We start from the raw sequence: 23,381 nt of genomic DNA on the forward strand, positions 1-23,381 counted from the left end.
CCCCTGAAAGAGACAGAGTTGGCAGCGTCGAGCTGCATTTCCAGCAGGAGCTGAGCGTATAGTACAGCAAGGTGATGTGCTAGACAGCTCTTCACGCTGGGGCTGCTGCTGCTGCAATCCAGGCTGCCTTCCCCTCTCCACTACTCACTCACTCTCTCTCTCTCTCTCTCTCTCTCTCTCTCTCTCTCTCTCTCTCGACTGCCAAACATCACTATTCGCTCCCTCCCGCGTCCCTCCCCTCAGTTTCTCAGCGCATCTCTCCGAGTCGTCCTCCCATATTTTTACCTCCTGTTTATCATTGATATTTTATTTTATTTTATTTTATTTTATTTTATTTTATTTTATTTTATTTTATTTGTCTCCTCTCTCTCCTCCCGTCCCCCCTGTGCCTCTCCCCCCAAGATGTTAAAGCTATCAGCCCTATTGTGTATGTGTGCAGTCGTCTTGTGCAGTGAGGCTCTAGCGGCAGCGGCAGCGGCAGCAGCCGCTGCCGCAGCAGCTGCTGTGGCCAGGTCGGACAGCGGTAATTTTCTGGATGATAAACAATGGCTCACCACGATCTCCCAATATGACAACGAAGTCGGACAGTGGAACAAATTCCGAGACGTAAGTGCTGCGTGCTCCTGTCCCCACCCTCCCTGCGCGCGGCGCGCGCATACATACACACACACACACACACACACACACACACACACACACACCACCTCCTCCTTGGGGGAGGGGGAGGAGAAAGGGAGAGGAAGAGAGAGTGGGTTCAGTTCCTCGGGGGTGGGGATTTCGGTGTCAGAGAGATGAGGGAGTGGAGAGGCAGGAATAGAAGTTCTCAGTTGAGATGCTTTTCTCCTTTTGGCTGGCGCAACACAGAGTTAAGTGCCCGCGAGGTTTTACTGATTGGGTGCCCAAGAGTTAGGTTTCCAGTCTTCCATCTTTCCATCCTCTCCTTTCACCTCCAAATCTTCCCCTCCCCAGTATGTCGGAATCAATGGCTTGTAAACCACAGCGATCCAGGCTTTAAATTCTCAACTTTTCCAGTGATGTTTCTGGAGCTCGTGTAAACACAGCAGATGTGCATTTTCGCCATGCATGCCTACTAAGTAAGATCGATCCAGTTACTAATGGGCCATTAAGGAATTTAAGGAAGGAGGGAGGAAGATGTTAGATTTATAAATGTGGGCTGGCAGAGAGGTGATGGGAGGTGGTGTGTCAGAACCTGTTAAGCAGTAGTTGAATCGCTCCTGGACGATTACGTAAAACTGCTGATCAGTTTAGTTTTCTGCGTCGACATTAAGTTTAATCCAGAGCATGTTCCCTATACACCTTCTTAGGTTGTAGTCCAAAGTGCACCATGAATTGCCTAGTGGTGGATCTGATGGCTAATTGTTGGCCAGACTGTGATGGCGCAGCAGGGATTATATTGGAGAATTCTGCTACCGGAATGGGTTTTTACTCGATGGATGAGAAGGATTGTTCAGAGATTCCACTCTTTTATACTTTAGAACCCTGTTAGTCGCACTCCTTGCTTGTCATTTTCTCCGTCAGATTTGAGAGGAGTCAGGTTATAGCTGCTCACTTTGGTTTCCAGGGCTAAAGGTGTCAGGTATGTGTTAATTCAGAGACGTTCTAATACGTTTCCTAGACGGCAAAGACAAGCTGGTTGCTTATCCTTGTCATCCTAAGGAGTGGAGGGAACCACACTACTAAGATTCCCCTGTGCCCTCTTTCCCTCTCCAAACAAATTTATGAGATTAAAAAGCAGTAGCAACAACAACAACAACAACAAAAACAAGCAAACAAACAAAAAACACCGTGAAGGAATTTGGATACGCTGTGCATGTACAGTGCCAGCACTGAAGGCAGATAGATGACTCACTGCCCCCCAGCCTCATCATTTCAAGTATTAGCAAGATTGTCTTGACCAATTCTGTCATATGTAAAAATGTATTCTTTCCTTTCACCACCCTTGCATCACCAGAGGAAAGAATAAATAAAAATCAAGAAAGCATTGATTAACTCTCAAACATGAAGAATGCCCTGATGGGTAAATTGCTGCAGCCAAGTCCATTTCTGATTGAGTTTAGGGATGTTAGGGATGGGAGAACTTTATGAAGCAGTACTGCATTTCACTTTGTTAGCAATCCTTGGAAAATTAGAAGTCCAAAGTAACAGCAAGAGGATATTCTTAAATCTAGGCCTTTTCCTTAAATGTTTTTATGGGTCATGTCTTCAAAATTCATAGTAGAACTTGAAAGAGATTGTGTTATGAATTCAGATATCATTGTTAATATTAGTTGTCCTTTAATAGTAAATACAGGTGAAAAAGCAATACTGGCAAGATTTCTCAAAGTGAGAAAGAACTCTTTGTTTATCTTGTCATTTCTAAAGGAAAGTGAAGATTTTGTCAGAAATCTAGAATTGATTCATCTTAGGATACTTCATTTCTCACCTGCTTTTAAAAGTCCTTTTGAAATGACTGCAGACTTTCTTTTTGAAAATATGCTGTTACAAATCTGAGTGTTTCCATCTTTATGCAAATCAAGTTGTTTAAATAAAGGTCATGAAGATTCAGGAATGCATGCTTTACTGTATTTACAGAGCATGATCCAAGATGCAAACATGAGTCCTTTCTGAGAGCAGGACCTATCTACTTTGTTCATCTTATCATTGTATTTTTTTTCCATCTGTGATTGAAAATTGACTGGTTTAGAACTTTAAACAGCAACAAGCTTTTATTTACACAGTTTGTTGCTAACACCCTTTGCACAAGCTAAGGACCTAGTAAATGCTCTCAGATTTATAGTATTAAGACTCATTAGCTTGATTTACAAGATAATGATTAATGAAAAGTATTATTCTAGATAATTAGTAATATATAAAGTGTTGTAAAAGCAGACTACATTGAAGTTGTTAAATAGATAGCTCTTAAATGTAGAAAAATATAAAATATTTTATGGCTACTGTAATATTATGTATTCTACCTTTGAGGTCTCCAGAGAAAAAATATTTCTGAACCCTAGTCCTATATTTGTTAACTTCTTAAGATGAAAGATTTAATGTGATCTACTGTAAGTTAATATATATTTTTAGATGTGGGCAGCCAATTTAAAGTAGTACCATTTTAATAAATACAGTTAAGGATGATTTTTAAAACTTAAAAGAATGGATTTTGATCACTAACTTTTCAAGTAGATGAGTACATTCTTATAAAGATAATGTTTTTTAAAAGCATTGCAGAGATTAATATTTCCTTTATGTCTGTTGACCACCTGTTGATATATTATGGTGGCTATTAATAAGACAAAATGTTTTCTTATCATAAGTATTGACAAGGTTTTTTCCAAGGTTCAGAATAAATATTCTACACACAAAAAGTTTATTTTGGCTATTTCTACAGTGATTAATTTATATTTTTCCTTGCTGTGTGATCAATTTTTTGTTTATTGATGTTTCTATGATTTTGAATATTGTAAGATTTTTAATCAATTTTTGTTACAGGTCTGTGGTGATGATGCATCTATAGGAATGAACATTAATTGCATGAAAACATTTTTTAGAAAAATTCTGCATCAGTATTTGTATTCAAAATTGATTTATAAATTTTTATTAATAGCTAGTCATAAATTTCAAGCTATTTTGAGTCTCTTTACTTAATTAAATTTCCTTATATAAAGAAAAGTTTCCTTTATCATATGATTTCCCCTCTCATGTTTTCTTGTAGTTTGATCTTCTGCTAATCCTCTACAAAATAAGTACATTTTCAAAGTATATTATATTTTCAATATGTTCTTTTCATTTTTATTTGATATATTATTTAATCCCAACTCCCCTTTAACAGTCCCCTGACATATAATCTATGTTAAATTCTTAAGTTTGAGGGGTGTAGAAAGGAAGTTTATATAACTTGAAGACTCAATTAGAAAAGGCAAGATGGATTAATAGATAAGCTAATGACACTAATGTGGATGATTGATTCAGCTTTCTCTAGTCTTAGATCACAGTGAAAGAAATGAAAACCAAAACAAGTTAAGAAATAGCAATGAAAGGGAAGACTCTTCAAATAATTGTGACCTCTCCTTTATGCTGGCTTTAGACACAGAGGAGAGTTCTATTGCATTGATCTTTTTTTTCCCTTTCCACAATGTTAACCCGGAATGTACTATCTTATAGAATCTTTATGCTGTCATAAATCTCAGAATGATGTTCTTTGCTGCTAGTATCTCTGATCATCTTTCAGTCGAAGTCGAAATATATACAGTTTAGTAGGAGAAAAAAAAACTGAACCAATGGAAAGTTGATCGTGTTTTTGATTAAATACAGTGGAGGATATTTCCAGGTAATAATAAATGATGAGATAGCAAAAACTCTATATACTACGATATGATATAGTATAATATAACATTGGAGGAGAGAAATTATGAAACATAGAAATACCTTATGCAAATTTTCAAGTGATTATGTACTTTGGAAATTATATAATTCAAAGTATAGTAGTTTCTTGCATGTACCTTTCATGCTTGAAGATTTCACTATTTCTATCCTGCTTCTTCTTCTCCTGGGTATAATTCGAAAATGTTAAACACTGGAAAAACAAACTCTCAGCCATCTTACATGGGTGTGGAAGTAAATCCTCCCCCCCCCACTAGTTCTTAGAACTATCCTCATTCAGCAGGAACAGCCCTTGAACCATTTACTCTAGAAGATCTATACAATATTGAGACTTGCAGTTTCAGAAGAGAAAATTGTAGACTTTGTGAAAAAGATGGATTATTAGCTCACATTTGTGAACATGACACTAAGATTTTCACTGTAATATTTTTTTTTCTACTGTTATAATAAGCTAGTGAGATTTTGCTTGCCATTGGGTAAAATCAGTGGGATTAATTCACTCTTGGGTATGACATTATAACTTTTATATTTTAGTTCTGTTATAGCAGATGTAATATTAAAGAGTGACAGGAAAGAAAGAAATACTCAAATGCATGTTGAAGTAGTATTTTAAATATATAACAATCAACTGGTGGATCACAATTTCAACTTTACATGACTTCTGTCTCCAAATCATTTTTAGTCTCTCCCCCCAAGAAGAATTCTGAGTTCAGTTTTGATTTTTAAAATATTCAAAATCTGTTAAAAGTTTATATTGGAGTTAAGAGATTGACTAAAATACCATAATTTAATTAACATTTTTCTTTAAAAATCTGGCATTTATGTATACTCCAAGATAAATTTAAACAAATATTAAGTCTTAAAATTTATCTTTAAAAATAACTTTTGGTTTTTCTAAACAGCACATAAGATGTGAAGGCTTAATACATTCACTGAAAGTTTCCAAATGTCTTAAGTTATTTGTATTTTTTAAAAATAGGAATTTTTGGGAAATTGAACAAACTTCAACTTTTTTATGGTGTTTTAGCACAAGGATTATTTAAGACATAATGGTTCGATGATGAGGAAGATTTCCTTTAAGTTAAAGAAGAGAGGAATTGAGGCTCTAGGAAGAGGCCATCAACCTTTACTACCATTATAAAGCAAATAAACTATTTTGTTTCTAGGCATTTCTGTTCTTCATTCTGCATCCAATTGCTTTATAATGCATTACAAATGCAAATTTTTTTTCCCTTAAGTTAATGATCGATATCTAAAACACTGGGTGAAAAAAATTCATACTGAATGCTTCTGTTAGGTTTATGCTGTAGTACGACTATACTTCTTAAGTGAGAGACATGGCATAACAAGTAAAAATTCTCTAATTTGCTTCATTCAAAGATTCATCATAATTCTACACTTTTTGTTTAAATAATCCAAAAGAGAAAGAAAATTAAAATCAAAGAGTAGGGAGAATTCCATGTTGCATCTTAAAATTCTGTCCATTTTTGTATTCCTGAATCTAATGTTTCTATACAAAATTTTTATTTTTCATGTAGTCCTCACTAATTTCTGAAAGATAATCTGCATAACAGTTATGTTACATTTTGTGAAGTGGAACACATTTTGTTGAATCAAGAAACATTTGTTAAGTGTCTACTGTACTCACTGTACTCAGTACTGGAGATATAAAGACAGTTCTTGATCTCAAGGAGCTCACAGTCTGATGGAGGAGATAACAAGCTATATAGAGTATAAATTGGAGATTCTTTTAGGGGGAAGACCCAAAGATGAAGGGTGCTAGAGAAAGTTTACCTGTAGAAGATAGGAATTTGGCTGGCACTTGAGATAATCCAGGGAAGCTAGAACATTTGGGAATTTTGTCCTTATGGTTTTCATAGGCCTTACTTAACAATCCTTTAGAGAAAATTAATTGTTTTAGTGTAGGTGGGACTATGTATTCCTTTACCAATTAAATGGTTATGGTTACTGTGTGATAAAACATATTCAAACTACAGTGAAAGGCATAGGCATGCAACAAACCATATGTGGATTCAGACTATTCTTTGAGACAAAAGGGACAGTTCCCTCCACTAGCAAAGGTCATAGTCTTAGGGAGTTACTGGAAGTACATGTTGTTGTTGTTCATCCTTCATTCTCAAAGAGGACATCAGGAAGGTGATATCATGACTTGCAAGTGCCTTGGATTTAAGTGAGGCAGAGCAGTGCCAAGTCATCAGCCTTACCCTTTCCTCCAGATTCGTCAGAGTCCAGTGGCAAGATATAGGTCAGGACAGTTAGTGATTGCCCCTTTGAAGTACATAGAAGTTAAGTGACTTACCCAGCATCATGGAAATAGTAAGAGTAACTAGTAATAATTGAATCCTGAAGTGATAGAATCTATAGGCTTTGTCCTCTCCCCCATTCCCCAAAACCTGGGGGACAAATTTAGGATTTGATTGCCCTGGCAGGTGGGACAAAGCCCAATCTGTGCTTTCCTTGATCATGTGGACATGACTTCTTAGTCATCTAAGGGCATAAAAAGACCCAACACAGTTGTCCAGGGTGCTTTAGACTTGACAATTCTCATATCTCTGTTCTCTTGAGTAGATGTTTTTTCCATGTGGAGAGCGGAGATGGTCAGAAGGGGCAGGGTTTACTACTGTTACTATATTCTTGCTGAATATTCCTTGTTAGGGTTAAGTAAACCACTTTTTCTTAACTGTTGAATGACCTACAAGTTCCTCATTTCATCCCAATATTTGAACTTGAACTAACCAGTTGCTGGCCTGAGTTATGCCCTAACAATTGATCTTCCTCACTACAGTTAGTGCTCAAATCATTGTGCTATAGTCCCTATACCAACATTCTACAGTTAAATAAACTCTGTAAAATCTCAGCCAGTGCTAAGTGTAATATGTTTTACTGGGGGGAAAAGATACACTTTGAAGAACTTATAGTAACAGAAAATGACTGTCGACAATTTCACTTCTCCACTTCCCCTTGTGAAGTGGATAGAGTATTGGATTTAGTGGCAGAAAGACCTATAATAATGACAGCTATGAAATACATTTTAAGATTTGCAAAGCACTTTACAAATATTATCTCATTTGATACAACAGTCCTGTGAAGTAGATGCTATCATCCTCATTTTACAGATGAGGAAGCTGAGATAGATGGATTAGGTGATACACAGAGCTACTGAGAGACTGAGGTTGGATTTGAACACATCTGTCTTGACTCCAGGTCTGGTGCTCTATTCACTGCATCATCTAGCTTTCCAAGTCTGAGTTTCAATCCTGCCTCAGAAATTCAGCAGCTATCTAACATTGGGTTGGGGTCAACTAGGTGTCACAGTGTATAGAACACTGGTCCTAGAGTCAGAAATACTCATCTTTCTGAGTCCAAATCTAGCCTCAGACATTTACTACCTGTGTGACCCTGGGCAAGTCACTTATCCCTGTTTGCCTCAGTTTCCTTATCTATAAAATTAGCTAGAGAAGGAAATGGCAAACCAATCTAGCATCTTTGCCAAGAAAACACCAAATGGAGTCATGGAGAGTTAGACATGACTGAAATGACTGAACCAACAACAATCTTGGGTCAATACTTAATCTCTTTCTTCCTCAGTTTCTTTATCTATTAAATGGGGATAATGATATCACCTATTCTGCAAGGTTGTTATTAGGATGAAATGAGAGAACACCTGTAAAGTGCTTTGCAAAAATCTTTTTTTTTCTTCAGTCACTAAACAAGAACAATTACACCATAGTTATATGCAGATGTCTAATCCTCTTGCATTTTTATCTGATAGGTTAGGACGTTCCCCTGAATCTCTCAATGCAGTACTATTAAATAGAAGTTTGTTGTGAGGCATATGGTAATATTGCATATGTTCATATATTTTAAGGAGTATGTACTTGGAGCATCTGGTCAAGTCAGGTGTCAGATAAGGAGGTTGTGTGTGCACATGTGTGCACTGCACATGGAGATGGGCACTGGCAGAGTTAGAAGTCAAGGAAAGTCCATTTATCAGACAATGTACAGGAGAGTGAAACAACATTTATAGATTCATGACCTGGTCATTCCACATCAGCATGCTTCATTCTCTCCCTCAGTGTAGTTGGTCACAGCTGAGGCTCTGATATCTCACATATGACAAGTGGAAGACTTGTTGTCCAGAAGCCTATACACAGCCTGAATGAGTCCAAGGTGAAATAGCAAGAAAATTCCTAAATTCTCATTCACGTAGTATCTATTGTGACTCACTAGCATACTTTCTTACTGAAGAAAACTCAGAACTAATTCCTTGGAGAATGGGACATCTTATTCTTAATATGTCAAGCTTCAATCAAATATAAGCTCCTTGAGGGTATGGACTGTCTTCCTTTCATATCTCCAGCTCTTGATATAGTGCTTGACATATAGTAGGCACTTAAAAATGCTACTTGATTGGCTGATTAATATCTTTGCTATCACTTGATATCACTGTTAGATTTGGAACATATCATAATTCTTCACGAAATCTTACTCTAATGCCTCATTACACCATGTTGGTGACTTTGGTTTCTAAAAGACTTTGTGTCAGAATACAAGCACTGATACATCATGCCAAGCTAGGGAGGACTGTTGTTGTTCAGTTCCTTTAGTTGTGCCTGGTTCTGTTTCCTTTTGGGGTTTTCTTGGCAAAGATACTGGAATGGTTTGCCATTTCCTTCTCTAGCTCATTTTGCAGGTGAGGAAATAGAGGCAAACAGGGTTAAATGCCTTGCCCAGGGTCACACAGCTAGTAAGTGTCTGAGGCCAGATTTGAACTCATGGAGAGGAGTCTTCCTGACTCCACGTCCTTCACTCTATCCACTGTGCTAGCTGCTTCAGGGAGGACTACAAGACTGGTTTTTGCCTTTTCTGAGAACCAGATTTGCTAAGTTCTGAGAAGTTTATCACCAGAAGTCGACTCATAGGTGATAAATTTTTTTGGTCACAGCCACTTAAGAAAGACTATATATACTGTGGCATGGAGGGCTGAAAATTTATTTTAGTAAATGGATTATACTCATTTAGGAAATTTCAGCACTTTGAAGCATCAACTTTGAAGGAAGATCTCTGATTATACTGAAATGCTAATGACCAATAAGAATGGAAATTACATTTGTCATTGTCTGAGAGAACAGTTTATTAAAAAAATAGAGAAATAGATAAAGTGTATATGTATGTCTGTTTGTGTGTTTGTGTATATGCATGTGTACCAACATATGTGTTTACTCTGAGAACAGAAACTGGTTTTATTAGGTGTGGAATATTTTGGCAGAAACTAGCAATCAAAAGCAGTTGTAGATTTAAGGATCAATATAGGTTAAAAAAATGGCATTACCAATTAGTCCTGAGAGAAGAAAACAGAGTTTTGTATAAGAAGATATAAAATATAAAATGAAAAACTGAAAAGATAATAACTTACAACATTAACATTGAAACACATCTGATATCAGATCTTTACCAACTATAGTTGGTTAATGCTATAGCATTAACTTCTGAGAAAATATATACCTGCACATATATGTAACTATATATGTATACATTCACTATACATATAGTAGGTATGTGTATACAGACATTAAATGTGTATATATGTAAAATGTATAGGTTTTATGTATATAACATGTATAAATATATGTACAAAACATATAAAACTATGTATAAAAGGTATATGTTTATATATATATGTTTTGCTTGGCCTTTTATAAAAAATTAGATTTTCTAAGAAATCATAAGTAGATAAAATAATGCATCCATCTCTCCTAAAATTTCCTGTTATAATTACTACTCAATTTATTATCGTAAATATAGGAATAATAGCAAGGTGGTGCCATGGATATAGAGCTTTGGGCCTGAAAATCAGGAAAACTTACCTTCCTAAGTTCAAATCCAGCCTCAGACACTTACTAGCTGTGTTACCCTGGTTAAGTGGACTACTTAACCCAATTTGCCTCAGTTCTTCAAGTGTAAAAATGAGCTGAAGAAGGAAATAGCAAACACTCTGGTATCTTTGCCAAGATCCCCAAATAGGATCATGAAGAGTCAGATAGGACTGAAACCACTGAACAGCAAAGGACTGGATGTGTCATTCAAATGATATACTGAACTTCCAGATGAGGAGCTCTCACTACTGAAGCAGGTTAGCAACTAGTCTGCAACTTAAAATTCAGAGAGCTTCCTAGGACTGAGAGTTTAAGTGACTTTCTCTGGGTCCGATAGCTAGTATGTTTCACAGGCAGGACCTGAATGCAGCTCCAAGTCCTGGCTCCAAGTCCAGCATGCTAGCTATCATATCACCCTTCCTCTCATTTAAGATATAATCTAATTTAACACCCCTAAATCAAAATGTGAGATGAAGTAAGGCATAGTTGTTGGAAAGCAGCCCTGCGGTCAGAAAGATTTGGGTTTATATCTTACTTCTGATGCTTGCTTGAGATGTGACCAAGGGTAAGTTATCTAACCTCCCAGGTAACTTTAAAGAAACATTTTATTTTGAACTTAAGAAATAATTCTAGCATTTCCATAACATAGTAGAATTTTTTAAAAAGATGATTTGTATGTGAAATTGCAAATCTATTGTACAACTTGCTATTCCTTTTAAATATATAATAAAGTTATCATGTAACCTTTTTTCCCCTTTTTCCTTCCCTCCTTCACCCTGCCTTAGATATCACTATTATTAGACACAAAGATGTAATATATATATAAAATAATTTTATACATACTTCTATTTATCAGTTCTTTCTCTGGATGCAGAGATAGCATCTTCCTTCATGTGTCCTTTTGTCCTTTATAGTGAGTTTGGGTAACTTTTTAAGACTCTCTAAGTTATATGTATGTATAAATCTATATATTTATCTATAAATATATATATAGATATATACATATAAATACATACCCACATATATATACACATACACACACATATACATGTACACACACATACATACATACATATATATATTTATATATATATATATAAATATATGTGTAGCTGATTTTCATAAGTGGTACAAGTTCCCACCCTAGGAGTTCTGTACATAAAAAAAAAATCACAACCCCCCATTCCAAATCAGTATATTTAAAAAAAATTTTGTGAGATAATTGTTTTCTTCTTTACCATTACTTTTATCAATAATTATAATTTACTGTTCATCTCCTGGGTGCTTTTCATTGATTATTACCAAACCTGTAATTAGAGTAAGTTTCAAGTCAAATTTAAAGTGCTGCATTTTATAGCTATATGCATACACACACACACACATATATGTAATAGATATGTGATGAAAAATTATTTCAGTATATGAACAAATGGCACTCATTATCTTGTAAAACTCTTCCCTGTTACTATAGAGGACAACATCAAACTCCATGTCCACAGGCTTTCAACCTAAAAGTCATCCTCTGGTCCTCACAATCTCACACCCCCATATCCAATCCAGTGCCAAGGCCTGTCTAGTTCATCTTTGCAACATTTCTCAAATATGCCCCCTTCTCCCTTTGACACTGCCACCACTCTAGTACCAGCTCTCATTGCCTCATGCCTGGACTATGGCAGTATTCAACTGATGGTTCTACCTCCACAGATCCCTTCCCACTTTAATTCATTGCTCCTTTTGAACTAAAATGATTTTCCTAAAGTACAGGTCTGTTCATGTCTCCCTCCTGCTCCATAAACTCCAGTGGCTTCCCTATTACCTCCAGGATCAAATGCAAAATACTCTGACATTCAAAGCCCTTCATAACCTATTTTGCTTCTGCCAGTCTTCATTCACCTTACTCCCCTCCTAGACATTCTTCAACTTAGTGACACTGGTCTCTTGTCTATTTCATGAACAAGATACTTCATTTTTTGGCTCTGAGCATTGTCTCTGTCTGTCGTCCATGCCTATAATGCTTTCATTTTCTCCAGTCTGCCTACTGACTTCTCTAATTTTAAGTCCTAACTAAAATATCATGTTTTACAAGAAGCCTTTCCCAACCTCTATTGATTCCAGTACCTTTGCTCTGTCAATTATTTCCCATGTATCCTGTACACAGCTATCTTTGTATGTATTTGTTTGCATGTTCTATCTTCCATTAGATTGTAATCTTCTTAAGGGCAGGTACTATCTTTTTTTTCACCTTGAAAGATACTTCAATGCTGAATAATAAATCTGAACTACATTGAAAAGAAGATATAGTGAACACACTATCATTGGCATATTAAAAACCAATCATTTGTTTAGACATTCTTTTTTTATCCTTTTTTCTTTTTTTAAATTAATTTATTTTGATTTATCAACAATCACTTCTATATGCTTTTTAAAAAAAAATTATCAGTTTATTTTAATTTATCAACAAGCACTTCCATAACCTTTGAGTTTTAAATTTTTCTCTCCCTCCCTCCCCACCTCCCTCCCCAGAATGGCGTGCAATCTGATATAGGCTATACATATATATTCCTATTAAACATATTTTCACATTAGTGATGTTGTAAGTAAGAATTAGAACTAATAGGAGGAACCACCAGAAAGGAAACAAAAGAACAGAAGAAAAAAAATAGCAAATAGTATGCTTTGATCTGCATTCAAACTCCATAGTTCTTTCTTTGGATGTGGATAGCATTTTCCATCATGAAGCTTTTGGAGATGTCTTAGATCCTTGCATTGCTGAGGGGGGTTAAGTCTATCAAAGTCAGTCCACTCAATGTGGCTGTTACTATGTATAACATTCTCCTGATTCTGCTTGTGTGAAGTCTGCTTGTTCATCATTTCTTATAGCACAATAGTATTCGTTTACATTCATATATCACATTAATAATTATGATTACTATCTGTGTCTTTCCCTCCATCCTTACCCCCACCCCCATTTATGCTTTTCTTTCTCCTTTCTCCATTTCTCTCCTCTCTAATGTTTTACTTTTGGCCACCACCTCCCTCAGTACCACCTCCCTTCTATTAGCCCCCTCCTTTTTCTTTCCCATTTTCCCTCCTACTGCCTATAGGGCATATTAGATTTCTATGCCTAACTGCTTATGTTATTCTGTTCTTGATCCAAACCTAATGACAGCAAGGTTCAAACAATGCTCATCTCCCTCCCTTCTTTCCCTCTGTTGTAATAGGTTTTTGTGCCTTTTCCTGTGATGTAATTTATCCTTGTCTGCCTCATTTCCTTTTCTCTCAGGACATTTTCTTAGTTAGATCAGATTAATTCACTTACTTGCATCCATTTAACCCACTTGATTAGATTTTTTTCATCATTACATCAAAGTCAGTTTATACCCACCCCCTTTAAGTATACCCCTGGAACAGTTCTCAAGAGTTACAAGTGTCATCTTCCCTTGTAGTTATGTAAACAGTTTGTCCTTATTAACAACATGTTGTTTCTTTCTGTTCTGTTTACCTTTTTGTATCTCTCTTGAACCTTGTATTTAAAGATCAAATTTTTTGTTGAGCTCTGGTCTTTTTATCAGGAAGGTATGGAAGTCCACTATTTTATTGAATATCCATCTCCTGCCCTGAAAGATCATGCTCATTTTTGCTGGGTAGTTGATCTTTGGTTGTGATCCAAGCTCCTTTGCCTTATGAAATATCATATTCCACGTCCTATGGTGTTTTGTTGTAAAATCTGCAAGGTCTTGTGTAATCTTGACTGTGGTTCCATGATATTTAAATAGTTTCTTCCTGGCTGCTTGCAGTATTTTCTCTTTGACCTGGTAATTTTGGAATTTGGCTACTATATTCCTTAGTGTTTTCAATTTGGGATCTCTTTCAGGAGGTGATTCATGGATCTTTCTATGGCTATTTTACTCTCTGGTTCTAGGGCCTCAGGGCAGCTTTCCTTTATGATTTCCTGAAAGATACTGTCCAGGATCTTTTTTCCACCATGATTTTCAGGTAGTCCAATAATTTTTAAATTGTCTCTCCTGGATTGATTTTCCAGATCAGTTGTTTTAATAATGAGGTATTTTATGTTTTTTGGGGGGGGGCTCAGAACAGTTCATATTTCTTTTTGAGGTTCCAGATGTGGGTTTGTTGACAATGTTGTCCTCTTCAAAATTTCTGTCTTGATCTTCACTCTTCCCATAATAAGAATCTATCATACGTTTCTTTTTGCTCATGTTGTTTGCTTATTTCCTGGGCTTTAAAGAGATTGGGCTCCCCTGGTGGGGAGCAGAGGGCACTGACCCAAGCTTCTTGTTTTGGGAGCCTAGGGCCTGGTTGATGGCTTTGTGTGCTGGGGCCTCCAATGTCGGCAGTTTGAAGCTGTAGGAATCTGGCAGCTTACCTGGTGTTGAGCTGGAATCAGCGACACTGGAACTCTTAGGGTAGGATTGGGTAGTGTGCCTCCTGGAGATTTCCTGCTCACCCAGACCTTTCCTTCCTTTTGCTTTCTTTAGCTCCTTTCAGATGGATGTTGTAGGGTGTTTATCCAGCTGGGGCCCCTTGGACCACTACTTCCCTTAGTTTTGCTGAGACACTGGAAGACCTGGTTGCTGTTGAATGCAGAGGCACCTGGTGGTTTTCTGAGCTGGTTTCCACCAAGTTGCCCTCAATGAGGCACTCATGGGGTCCAGGTGTTGGTGTTTGTCTGCTCTACCACCTGGGCTTGAGGATCTCTTCCTGGTATACTGAGGTGGGGCTTTCCACTAGCTTACTGGGATGCCTCCTGTTCTTTATTGTTCCCTTCCCCCAAGGAAAGAAGGACCTTTCCACTTAATTCCTTAAGCTACCTGGGCTACTAGACTGCTGCACCCCATCTTTCCTCTGGTTCAGCTGTTCCAGGGTTTTTCCTGGGGTGATAGTTTCTGGGCTTTCAGGAGTTCATAGGGTAGGGTAAAAGAGACTCATCTCTTACTACACCATCTTGGCCTCCCATAAGCAGAAGTCCTATATGTTGTTGAGTTTAAAATTTTTCTCCTGCTTCCTCCACACCACCCTCCCCAAGACAGAGCACAATCTGATATAGGCAATACATATACATTCCTATTAAATATATTTTCATATTAGTGATGTTATAAGTAAGAATAAGAACCAATAGGAGGAACCACCAGGAAGAGGAAACAAAACTCAACAGAAGAAAAAAAATAGCAAATAGTATGCTTTGATCTGCATTCAAACTGCATAGTTCTTCTTTGGATGTGGATAGCACTTTCCATCATGAGGCCTTTGGAGATGTCTTAGGTACTTCTATTGTTTGGAAGGGTTAAGTTTATCAATATTAGTCATTGCATAATGTGGCCTATTGTGTACAACGTTCTCTTGGATTTCCTCATTTCACTCAGCATCAGACCATACAAGTCTTTCTGGGATTTTCTGAAGTCAGCCTGTTCATCATTTCTTACAGCACAATAGTATTCTATTACATACCAGAACTTGTTCAGTCATTCCCCAATTGATAGACATCCTCTCAATTTCCAATTTTTTGTGACCACAAAAAGAGCTGCTATAAATATTTTTGTACGCGTGGGTCCTTTTCCCATTTGTATGATCTCTTTGGGATATAGCCCTAGAAGTGCTATTGCTGGGTGAAAGGGTATGCATATTTTTATTAGCCCTATGGGCCTAGTTCCAAATTGCTCTCCAGAATGGTTGGATCATTTCACAACTCCACCAATAATGCATTAGTGTTCTAATTTTCCCACATCTTCTCCAACATTCATCATTTTCTTATTTTATCATCTTGACCAATCTGATAGGTGTGATGTGGTACCACAGAGTTGTTTTGATATGCATTTCTCTAATCAATAGTGATTTAGAGCATTTTTTCATATGACTATAGTTGGCTTTAATTTCTTCATCTGAGAGCTGCCTGTTCATATCCTCTGACCATTTATCAATTGGGGAATGACTTGCATTCTTATGTATTTGACTTAATTCTCTATATATTTTAGAAATGAGGCCCTTATCAGAGAGACTGGATATAAAAATTCTTCCCCAATTTTCTACCTTCCTTCTAATCTTAGTTGCATTGGCTTTATTTGTGCAAAACTTTTGCACAAATCAAAGTTATCCATTTTGCTTTTCATAATGTTCTCTATCTCCTGTTTGGTCATGAATTCTTCTGTTTTCCATAAATCTAATAGGTAAATTATTCTTTGCTTTCCCAGTTTGCTTATAGTATCAGCCTTTATATCTAAATTATGAACCCAATTTGACTATATTTTGGTATATGGTGTGAGATTTTGACCAGTGCTTAGTTTCTGCCATACTCTTTTCCAGTTTTCTCAGTAATATTTTTTTTTCAAAGAGTGGGTTCTTATTCCAGAAGCTGGGGTCTTTAGGTTTATCAAATAATAGATTACTATCGTCATTGACTACTATGTCTTGCATGCTTAACCTATTCCACTGATCCACCACTCTATTTCTTAGCCAGTACCAAGCAGTTTTGATGATTGCTGCTTTATAATATAGTATAAGATAAGGAATAGCTAGGTCACCTTCCCCTGAATTTCTTTTCATTAGTTTGCTTGATATTCTGGACTTTTTGTTCTTCCAAATGAATCTTGTTATTATTTTTTCTAACTTCATAGAATAATTTTTTGGTAGTTTGATTGGTATGTCATTGGATAAGTAAATTAGCTTAGGTAGCATTATCATTTTTATTATATTAACTTGGCCTACCCACAAGCAGCTGATGTTTTTCCAATTATTTAGATCTGACTTTATTTGTATGAAAAGTGTTTTGTAGTTGTGTTCATATAGTACCTGGGTTTGTTTCAGGAGGTAGACTCCAAAATATTTTTTAACGTCTACAGCAAGTTCAAATGGAATTTCTCTTTCTATCTCTTGCTGTTGGGCTTTGTTGGTAATATGTAGAAATGCCAATGATTTATGTGGGTTTATTTTATTACCTGCAACTTTGCTAAAGTTGTTTATTATTTCAAGTAGTTTTTTACTTGATTCTCTAGGATTCTTTAAGTCATGTCATCTGCAAAGAGTGATAGCTTTGTTTCTTCTTTACCCATTCTAATGCTTTCAATTTATTTTTCTTCTCTTATTGTTAAAGCTAACATTTCCAGTATGATATTGAACAACAGTGGTGATAATGGACGTCTTTGTTTCACTCCTGATCTTATTGGAAATGCTTCCAGCTTGTCCCCATTACATATGATGTTTGCTGAAGGTTTTAGGTAGATTCTATTTCTTATTTTAAGGAAGACTCCATTTATCCTTATACTCTCTAGGGTTTTTAATAGGAATTGGTGTTGTATTTTGTCAAAAGCTTTGTCATCTATTGAGATGATCATGTGATTTCTGTTGGTTTTGTTGTTGATATGATCAATTATGCTGATAGTTTTCTTAATATTTAAGCAACCCTGTATTCCTGGTATAAATCTTACCTGGTCATAGTGTATTATTCTTGTGATAAGTTGCTGTAATCTATTTGCTAATATTTTTTTTAAAAAGTTTGCATCTATATTCTTTAGAGAAATTGGTCTATAATTTCCTTACTTTGTTTTGACTCTTCCAGGTTTAGGTATAAGCATCATATTTGTATCATAAAAAGAATTTGGTAAGACTCCTTCTTCACCTATTTTCCCAAATAGTCTATATAATATTGGAATTAATTTTTCTTTAAATGTTTGATACAATTCACATGTAAATCCATCTGGCCCTGGAGAATTTTTTCTATGGAGTTCATCAATGGTTTGTTCAATTTCTTTTTCCGAGATGGGGTTATTGAAGTATTTTGCTTCCTGTGTACTTGACAGATTCCACAGTGAACATGAGAAGAAGGTTAAATATGTGCTGTTCTTTCTTGTTTTCCTCTCATGTTTTCCATGAAGCTTTCCGTGATTGCTTCATCTGGAAAACATGTTTTGTTTCTTTCAAATTCTCCAACTTTGGATCCTTCATGTGGCTCTTACTATATAATGTAAAGCTAAAAGTTACCCAGTAGTGTTACAGAATATGACATTGCCAGTGAGGAAGTCAGACTTTTAATCTTTTGTACCCTCACTGTCTTCTTCAGGACTTTAGAATCTTTCCATTCTTTTAGTGGGCCTGCCAGACATTAATGATGTGTTCCTACTTTTTTTTTTTTTTAGGTGAGCTGAAGTAATCCTCTAAATTAGAACAAATACAGTAATTTCAATTTGGGGAAAAATGAAGAATATTGGTGGTAATTTCATTTTCTGGTCATTTCTCCCCTTCCTGAGCTGGTTAGAGGATATATTTCAAAGCAGCTGTCAAAGTGGTTTATACTTCAGTCATATGATGACAATTTCCAATCCAGAAGAATTTCTTATAATAGCTCTGTGGTATGAATGAAGGATCCTTGCATGTATTCCAGAAAGGACCATTGGTATCTAATATGTAACCTTTGATAAATAGCCAACAGGAACACAAAGCACAAACTATCAGGAATTATGAGATTAGTGTCAGGGAAGACCTGAAATTTCTGTTCCAGTTTTGTAGAAGTAGAAAATGAGGCAGGATGAGGATAAATTATTTGTTTTTAAATTAAAGTTTGGAGATTCAGTGTTGCAGAAAGAATTATAGGTCATTGAGTCTGAGCTGAACTTCTAAGAGTCCTAGAATTATGCAGGGTGTCCCAAAAGGCTTAGTGCCATTTTCAGCTATCAGAGTTTAAAATGGCATTAAGACTTTTGGAACATCCTTCATATGGAGGCAGAATGGCACAAGGTATTGAGTATTAGCTATGGAGTCAGACCACTTGAGTTCAAATCTCACCTGTGAGATTTACTCCATATACTTAATCATCCTAGACCTCAGTTTCCTCATCTATAAAAAGAGAGAGTTGGATTCATTGGCTTCTGAAATCTCTTCTAGATTTCTGAGCCTTGTCTAGGTTTTATATTTTATAGATGAGGAAACTGAAACTCAGTGAGATAAAATAGTTGCCCAAGTTCTAGAAAGTGGCAGAGTCAGATTTGACTCCAAAACCAGTATTCTTTCCTGTATACCACTGCAAACTGTTCAGGTTTTTGGACAAACAAATTTCTTAAACACTAAAACTCAGTTACCTCAGCAGTAAAATGACCATAATTCATTTTATGCTACCTACATTGCCTCACAATTATAGCTGGGTAACTTTTGAAAATTAACTACTTTTTATGAAATGTAGATCATATTCAAAGTTCAAATGAGCTAATGCATGTACAGTGATTTGTCATTCCAAAGTGCTATGAAATACTAGCTACTAACACAATAAATAATTTAAAATCCTTTTAAAAATAGATGATTAGAAAGAAGCATGGTGTGTATGAAGAGTCATAGGTGGGACTTGGGAAACCTGGAATTTAGAATTATCTTTATCACCACCAAGTGAAATGAGTACATCAAAAATCTAATTTAACCTCTGTGTCTCAGTTTAGTTATAGGTAAAACAAAAGAATTGTGCTAAATTATACTTTCCCTATATAAAATTATACAAGTCCACAGGTATACATGTAAGTGTGGGTAAATAGACTTTGAAGTTCCAAGGCTAATGATTTCCTGATTTTTTGTTTATATGTGATACAGTTATTTCAAATTTTTCTGCCCATACATTGATATTGATTTAGAGCTAATGACAGTACGTGAAAGTTTGGTAGCAAATGTGATAGAATGTTTCTTCTTTTTCAAAAAGGGTTTCTTACCTGCATGAATATGGAAACCAAAAATAGTCATCTTGATGTATAGTTTTAAAGAGGTTTGGGGGTGCTGACATGGTTTAGCGGTGCTGAGACTCTGTGAATGGCAAGGCAGAATTGGCTGGAATGATTTCACACACTCAAGCCTTCTTTCAGTCAAATGGCAAGGTTTATTATGACACCAATAGAAGCATGCAAGAGTTCTAAGGGAACCTGCAAGATAGTGAGGATAGTGCTGGGGCTTTATATGGAAAAAGGACAAAGGAAATGAATGCCAAGGATGCTAATTAGATAATCTAAGGTGTCCAAGTATCTTTTGGAGCTATGGATGGGAAAATACTGAGAATCTGCAGAGATATCTTTATTGATACCAGGCATTGAGGGAATGGTCAGCGGCATGGACTTTGGGGATCTGGTGCAAGGAGGAGTCCTTGGGCCAGCCAGGAACAAAAATTTTTGGGCCAGGTATCTCTGTGTCTGTTCTGATAAGAGAATGTGTTTTGCAATGAGAAAATTTTCTCACAGGGCAGAGGTGAGTAAACTAGATTATTTAGACATAGTATTAGAGGCTTTTTGCGGTCCAGGTCCCACCACCCCATCTCAGTTTTACTAGATTTTAAAATAGTATTAAAAATTTCAGACAAACTCAGATCATCCATTTTCAGGACTTAATAACCAAAAAGTACATTTAAGTATATTATGAAACTTTAAAGTTTTTTAGAATTTTTTTTTATTTTCCAATATAGTTAGAGTAGCATGGGGGCAGGTAGGTGGCATGGTGGATAGAGCACCAGCCTTGGAATCAGATGACCTGAGTTCAAAACTGGCCTCAGACCAAACACTTGACACTTACTAGCTGTGTGACCCTGGGCAAGTCACTTAACCCCCATTGCCTAAAAATAAAAAAAAATAAAAATTAAAAAATAGAATAGCATGAGCACATTTGAGAATAACTAATGGGGGGCAAATTAACTATAAGCTCCCTAATAAATCAGATTTATATAAACATTATTAAAACCATCTTCTGTCATAAAACTTGAAATTCATTTGGAAGACTATGTAGAAATCCAAGACATCTTAATATTGAGTTTCTCAGTTCTGTTTCTGAGAGTCATAGTCAGGGGAAAAAAGTTTTTAGCATATATTTTATAAAAGAATATAGAAGGAAAATCCTTGAGTCAGGGAAGTGTGAGTCATTCTACCCAATGAGAGTTAATTAAGTTGTATTACCCAATAAGGAAATTCATACATAGAATTTCTGTATCACATCAACTAAAAATATGTTTGCAGGTATACTAATGAAAGAAAAATGTAAATTTGAAAAAAAAAAGTTTTGAACATTTTAAGGCAATTTATCTTAAGTTGTTTTAAAACACAAAGAAGTTACAAAAATTTGTTATTTTTATGAGATAGTATGTATAGTAAATAGAGTGGAAAGCTTAGATTCAAAGAAGACCTGTGTTCAAGTTCTGACTCTTATCTGTGATGGCTATGTAATGAACATCAGCTAGTCATTAACCATTTGATGTTTCAAGAAACTCTTTAAAACTATAAGTTACAGAAAGTTGCCTATGTGCAGTGGAGGAGGTAGTTTGGATACTGGTAGTTTCCCATACCAGAAAAACTATACTCCTGGACCAAAAAGAGGGAGAGGGAATATCAATTACACATACTTAGTAAAAATTGAAAACAATCTAAATTCTGTAAGCATAGTGCTTTGTTATAGAACTGAATTCAATCTGTTGAGAAGAATTGGTTATAGATGAGAAAGACATTTTGTAATAACAAGAAGGCAGTAGCTCCCTGAACATGCTGAAAATATGTTTTTTTTTTGGATTTATATTGCAAAGGTCCAGATATATAATATACTGATAGAATGGAACTTTTTGGCAGCAGAGTCAAGATAGTGGAGTAAAAGCAGGGCCTCACTTGAGTTCTTCCCCAAACCCCTCCAAATACCTGTAAAATGACTTTAAATAAATTCTAGAGCAATATAGTCCACAAAAAGATGGAGTGAAGCAACTTTTCAACCCAAGACATGGATAGTCAACAAGAAAAGTCTATTTTGTCAGGCTGGGAGAGGAGTACAGTTCAGCATGGCAAAGATGGATCCCCAGCAAACCCAGAACAACAGTAGGAAAAAGAAAAAAACTCAGACTATAGAATCTTACTTTGGTAACAAAGAAGATAAAAACATACAATAGGCAGAAAACAACAAAATCAAAACTCCTACATCTAAAGCCTCCAAGAAAAATTTGAATTGGTCTCAGGCTATGGAAGATATCAAAAAGGATTTTGAAAATCAAGTGAGAGAAGTAGAGGAAAAATTGGGAAGAGAAATGAGAGTGACACAAGAAAATCATGAAAAATGAGTCAATGGTTTGCTAAAGGACACCTAAAAAGTACTGAAGAAAATAACACCTTAAAAATAGACTAGACCAAGAGGTAAAAGAAGTCCAAATGAGGAAAAGAATGCCTTAAGAACCAGAATTGGCCATAGGGAAAAAGGAGGTCCAAATGCTTACTGAGGAAAATGATTCCTTAAAAATTAGAATGGAGCAAATGGAAGTTATGACTTTATGAGATATCAAGGAATTATAAAACAAAACCAAAAGAATGAAAAAAAATAGAAGAAAATGTGAAGTATCTCATTGGAAAAACAACTGACCAGGGAAAATGGATCCAGGAGAGAGAATTAAATTTTTTTTGCACTACCTGAAAGCCATGATCAAAAAAGAGCCTTAGACATTATCTTTCTAAAAATTATCAAGGAAAACTACTTTGATATTCTTGAACCAGAGAGTAAAATGGAAATTGAAAGAATCCACTGATCACCTCCTGAAAGAGATCCCCAAAGGAAAACTCCAAGGAACATTGTAAACAAATTCTAGAGTTCCTGGGTCAAGGAAAAAGTATTGCAAGCAGTCAGAAAGAAACAATTTAAGTATTGTGGAAAGACAATTAGGATAGCACAATATTCAGCAGCTTCTACATTAAAGGATCAGAGGGCTTGTAATATGATATCCTGGAGGTCAAAGGAGCTAGTATTAAAACCAAGAATCACCTACCCAGCGTAACTGAATATAATCAACGAGGGGAGAAATTGATATTCAGTGACGTAGAGGAATTTAATGCATTCTTGAGAAGCCAGAGCTGAATAGAAAATTTGACTTTCAAATACAAAACTCAAGAGAAGCAGGAAAAAGTAAACAAAAAAGAGAAATCATAAGTAACTTATTAAAGTTGAACTGTTTACATTCCTGCAGGGAAAGATGATATTTGTAACTCATGATACCTTTCTCATTATTAGGGTAGTTGGAGGGAATATATATATATATATATATATATATATATATAGAGAGAGAGAGAGAGAGAGAGAGAGAGAGAGAGAGAGAGAGAGAGA

General features: G+C 35.8%; 1 protein-coding gene across 5 annotated transcripts in view; it reads left to right on the plus strand.

The window, feature by feature from the left end:
* Nucleotides 1-225: 225 nt before the first annotated feature.
* SPOCK3 (SPARC (osteonectin), cwcv and kazal like domains proteoglycan 3) overlaps nucleotides 226-23,381 on the plus strand; it is a 706,138-nt gene continuing 682,982 nt past the window's right edge. For 3 of the 5 annotated variants that reach the window (XM_027866929.1, XM_027866931.1, XM_027866932.1), the window contains exon 1: nucleotides 403-606. In XM_027866929.1, coding sequence (XP_027722730.1) covers nucleotides 403-606 — 204 coding nt within the window. Of the gene's footprint in view, nucleotides 611-23,381 lie in introns of all 5 variants that reach the window. The other 2 variants (XM_027866933.1, XM_027866928.1) reach the window with 2 other exon arrangements.

The sequence above is a fragment of the Vombatus ursinus genome, unplaced genomic scaffold, assembly GCF_900497805.2.
Source record: "Vombatus ursinus unplaced genomic scaffold, bare-nosed wombat genome assembly UNPS02014784.1, whole genome shotgun sequence".
Classification (NCBI taxonomy): Eukaryota; Metazoa; Chordata; class Mammalia; order Diprotodontia; family Vombatidae; genus Vombatus; species Vombatus ursinus.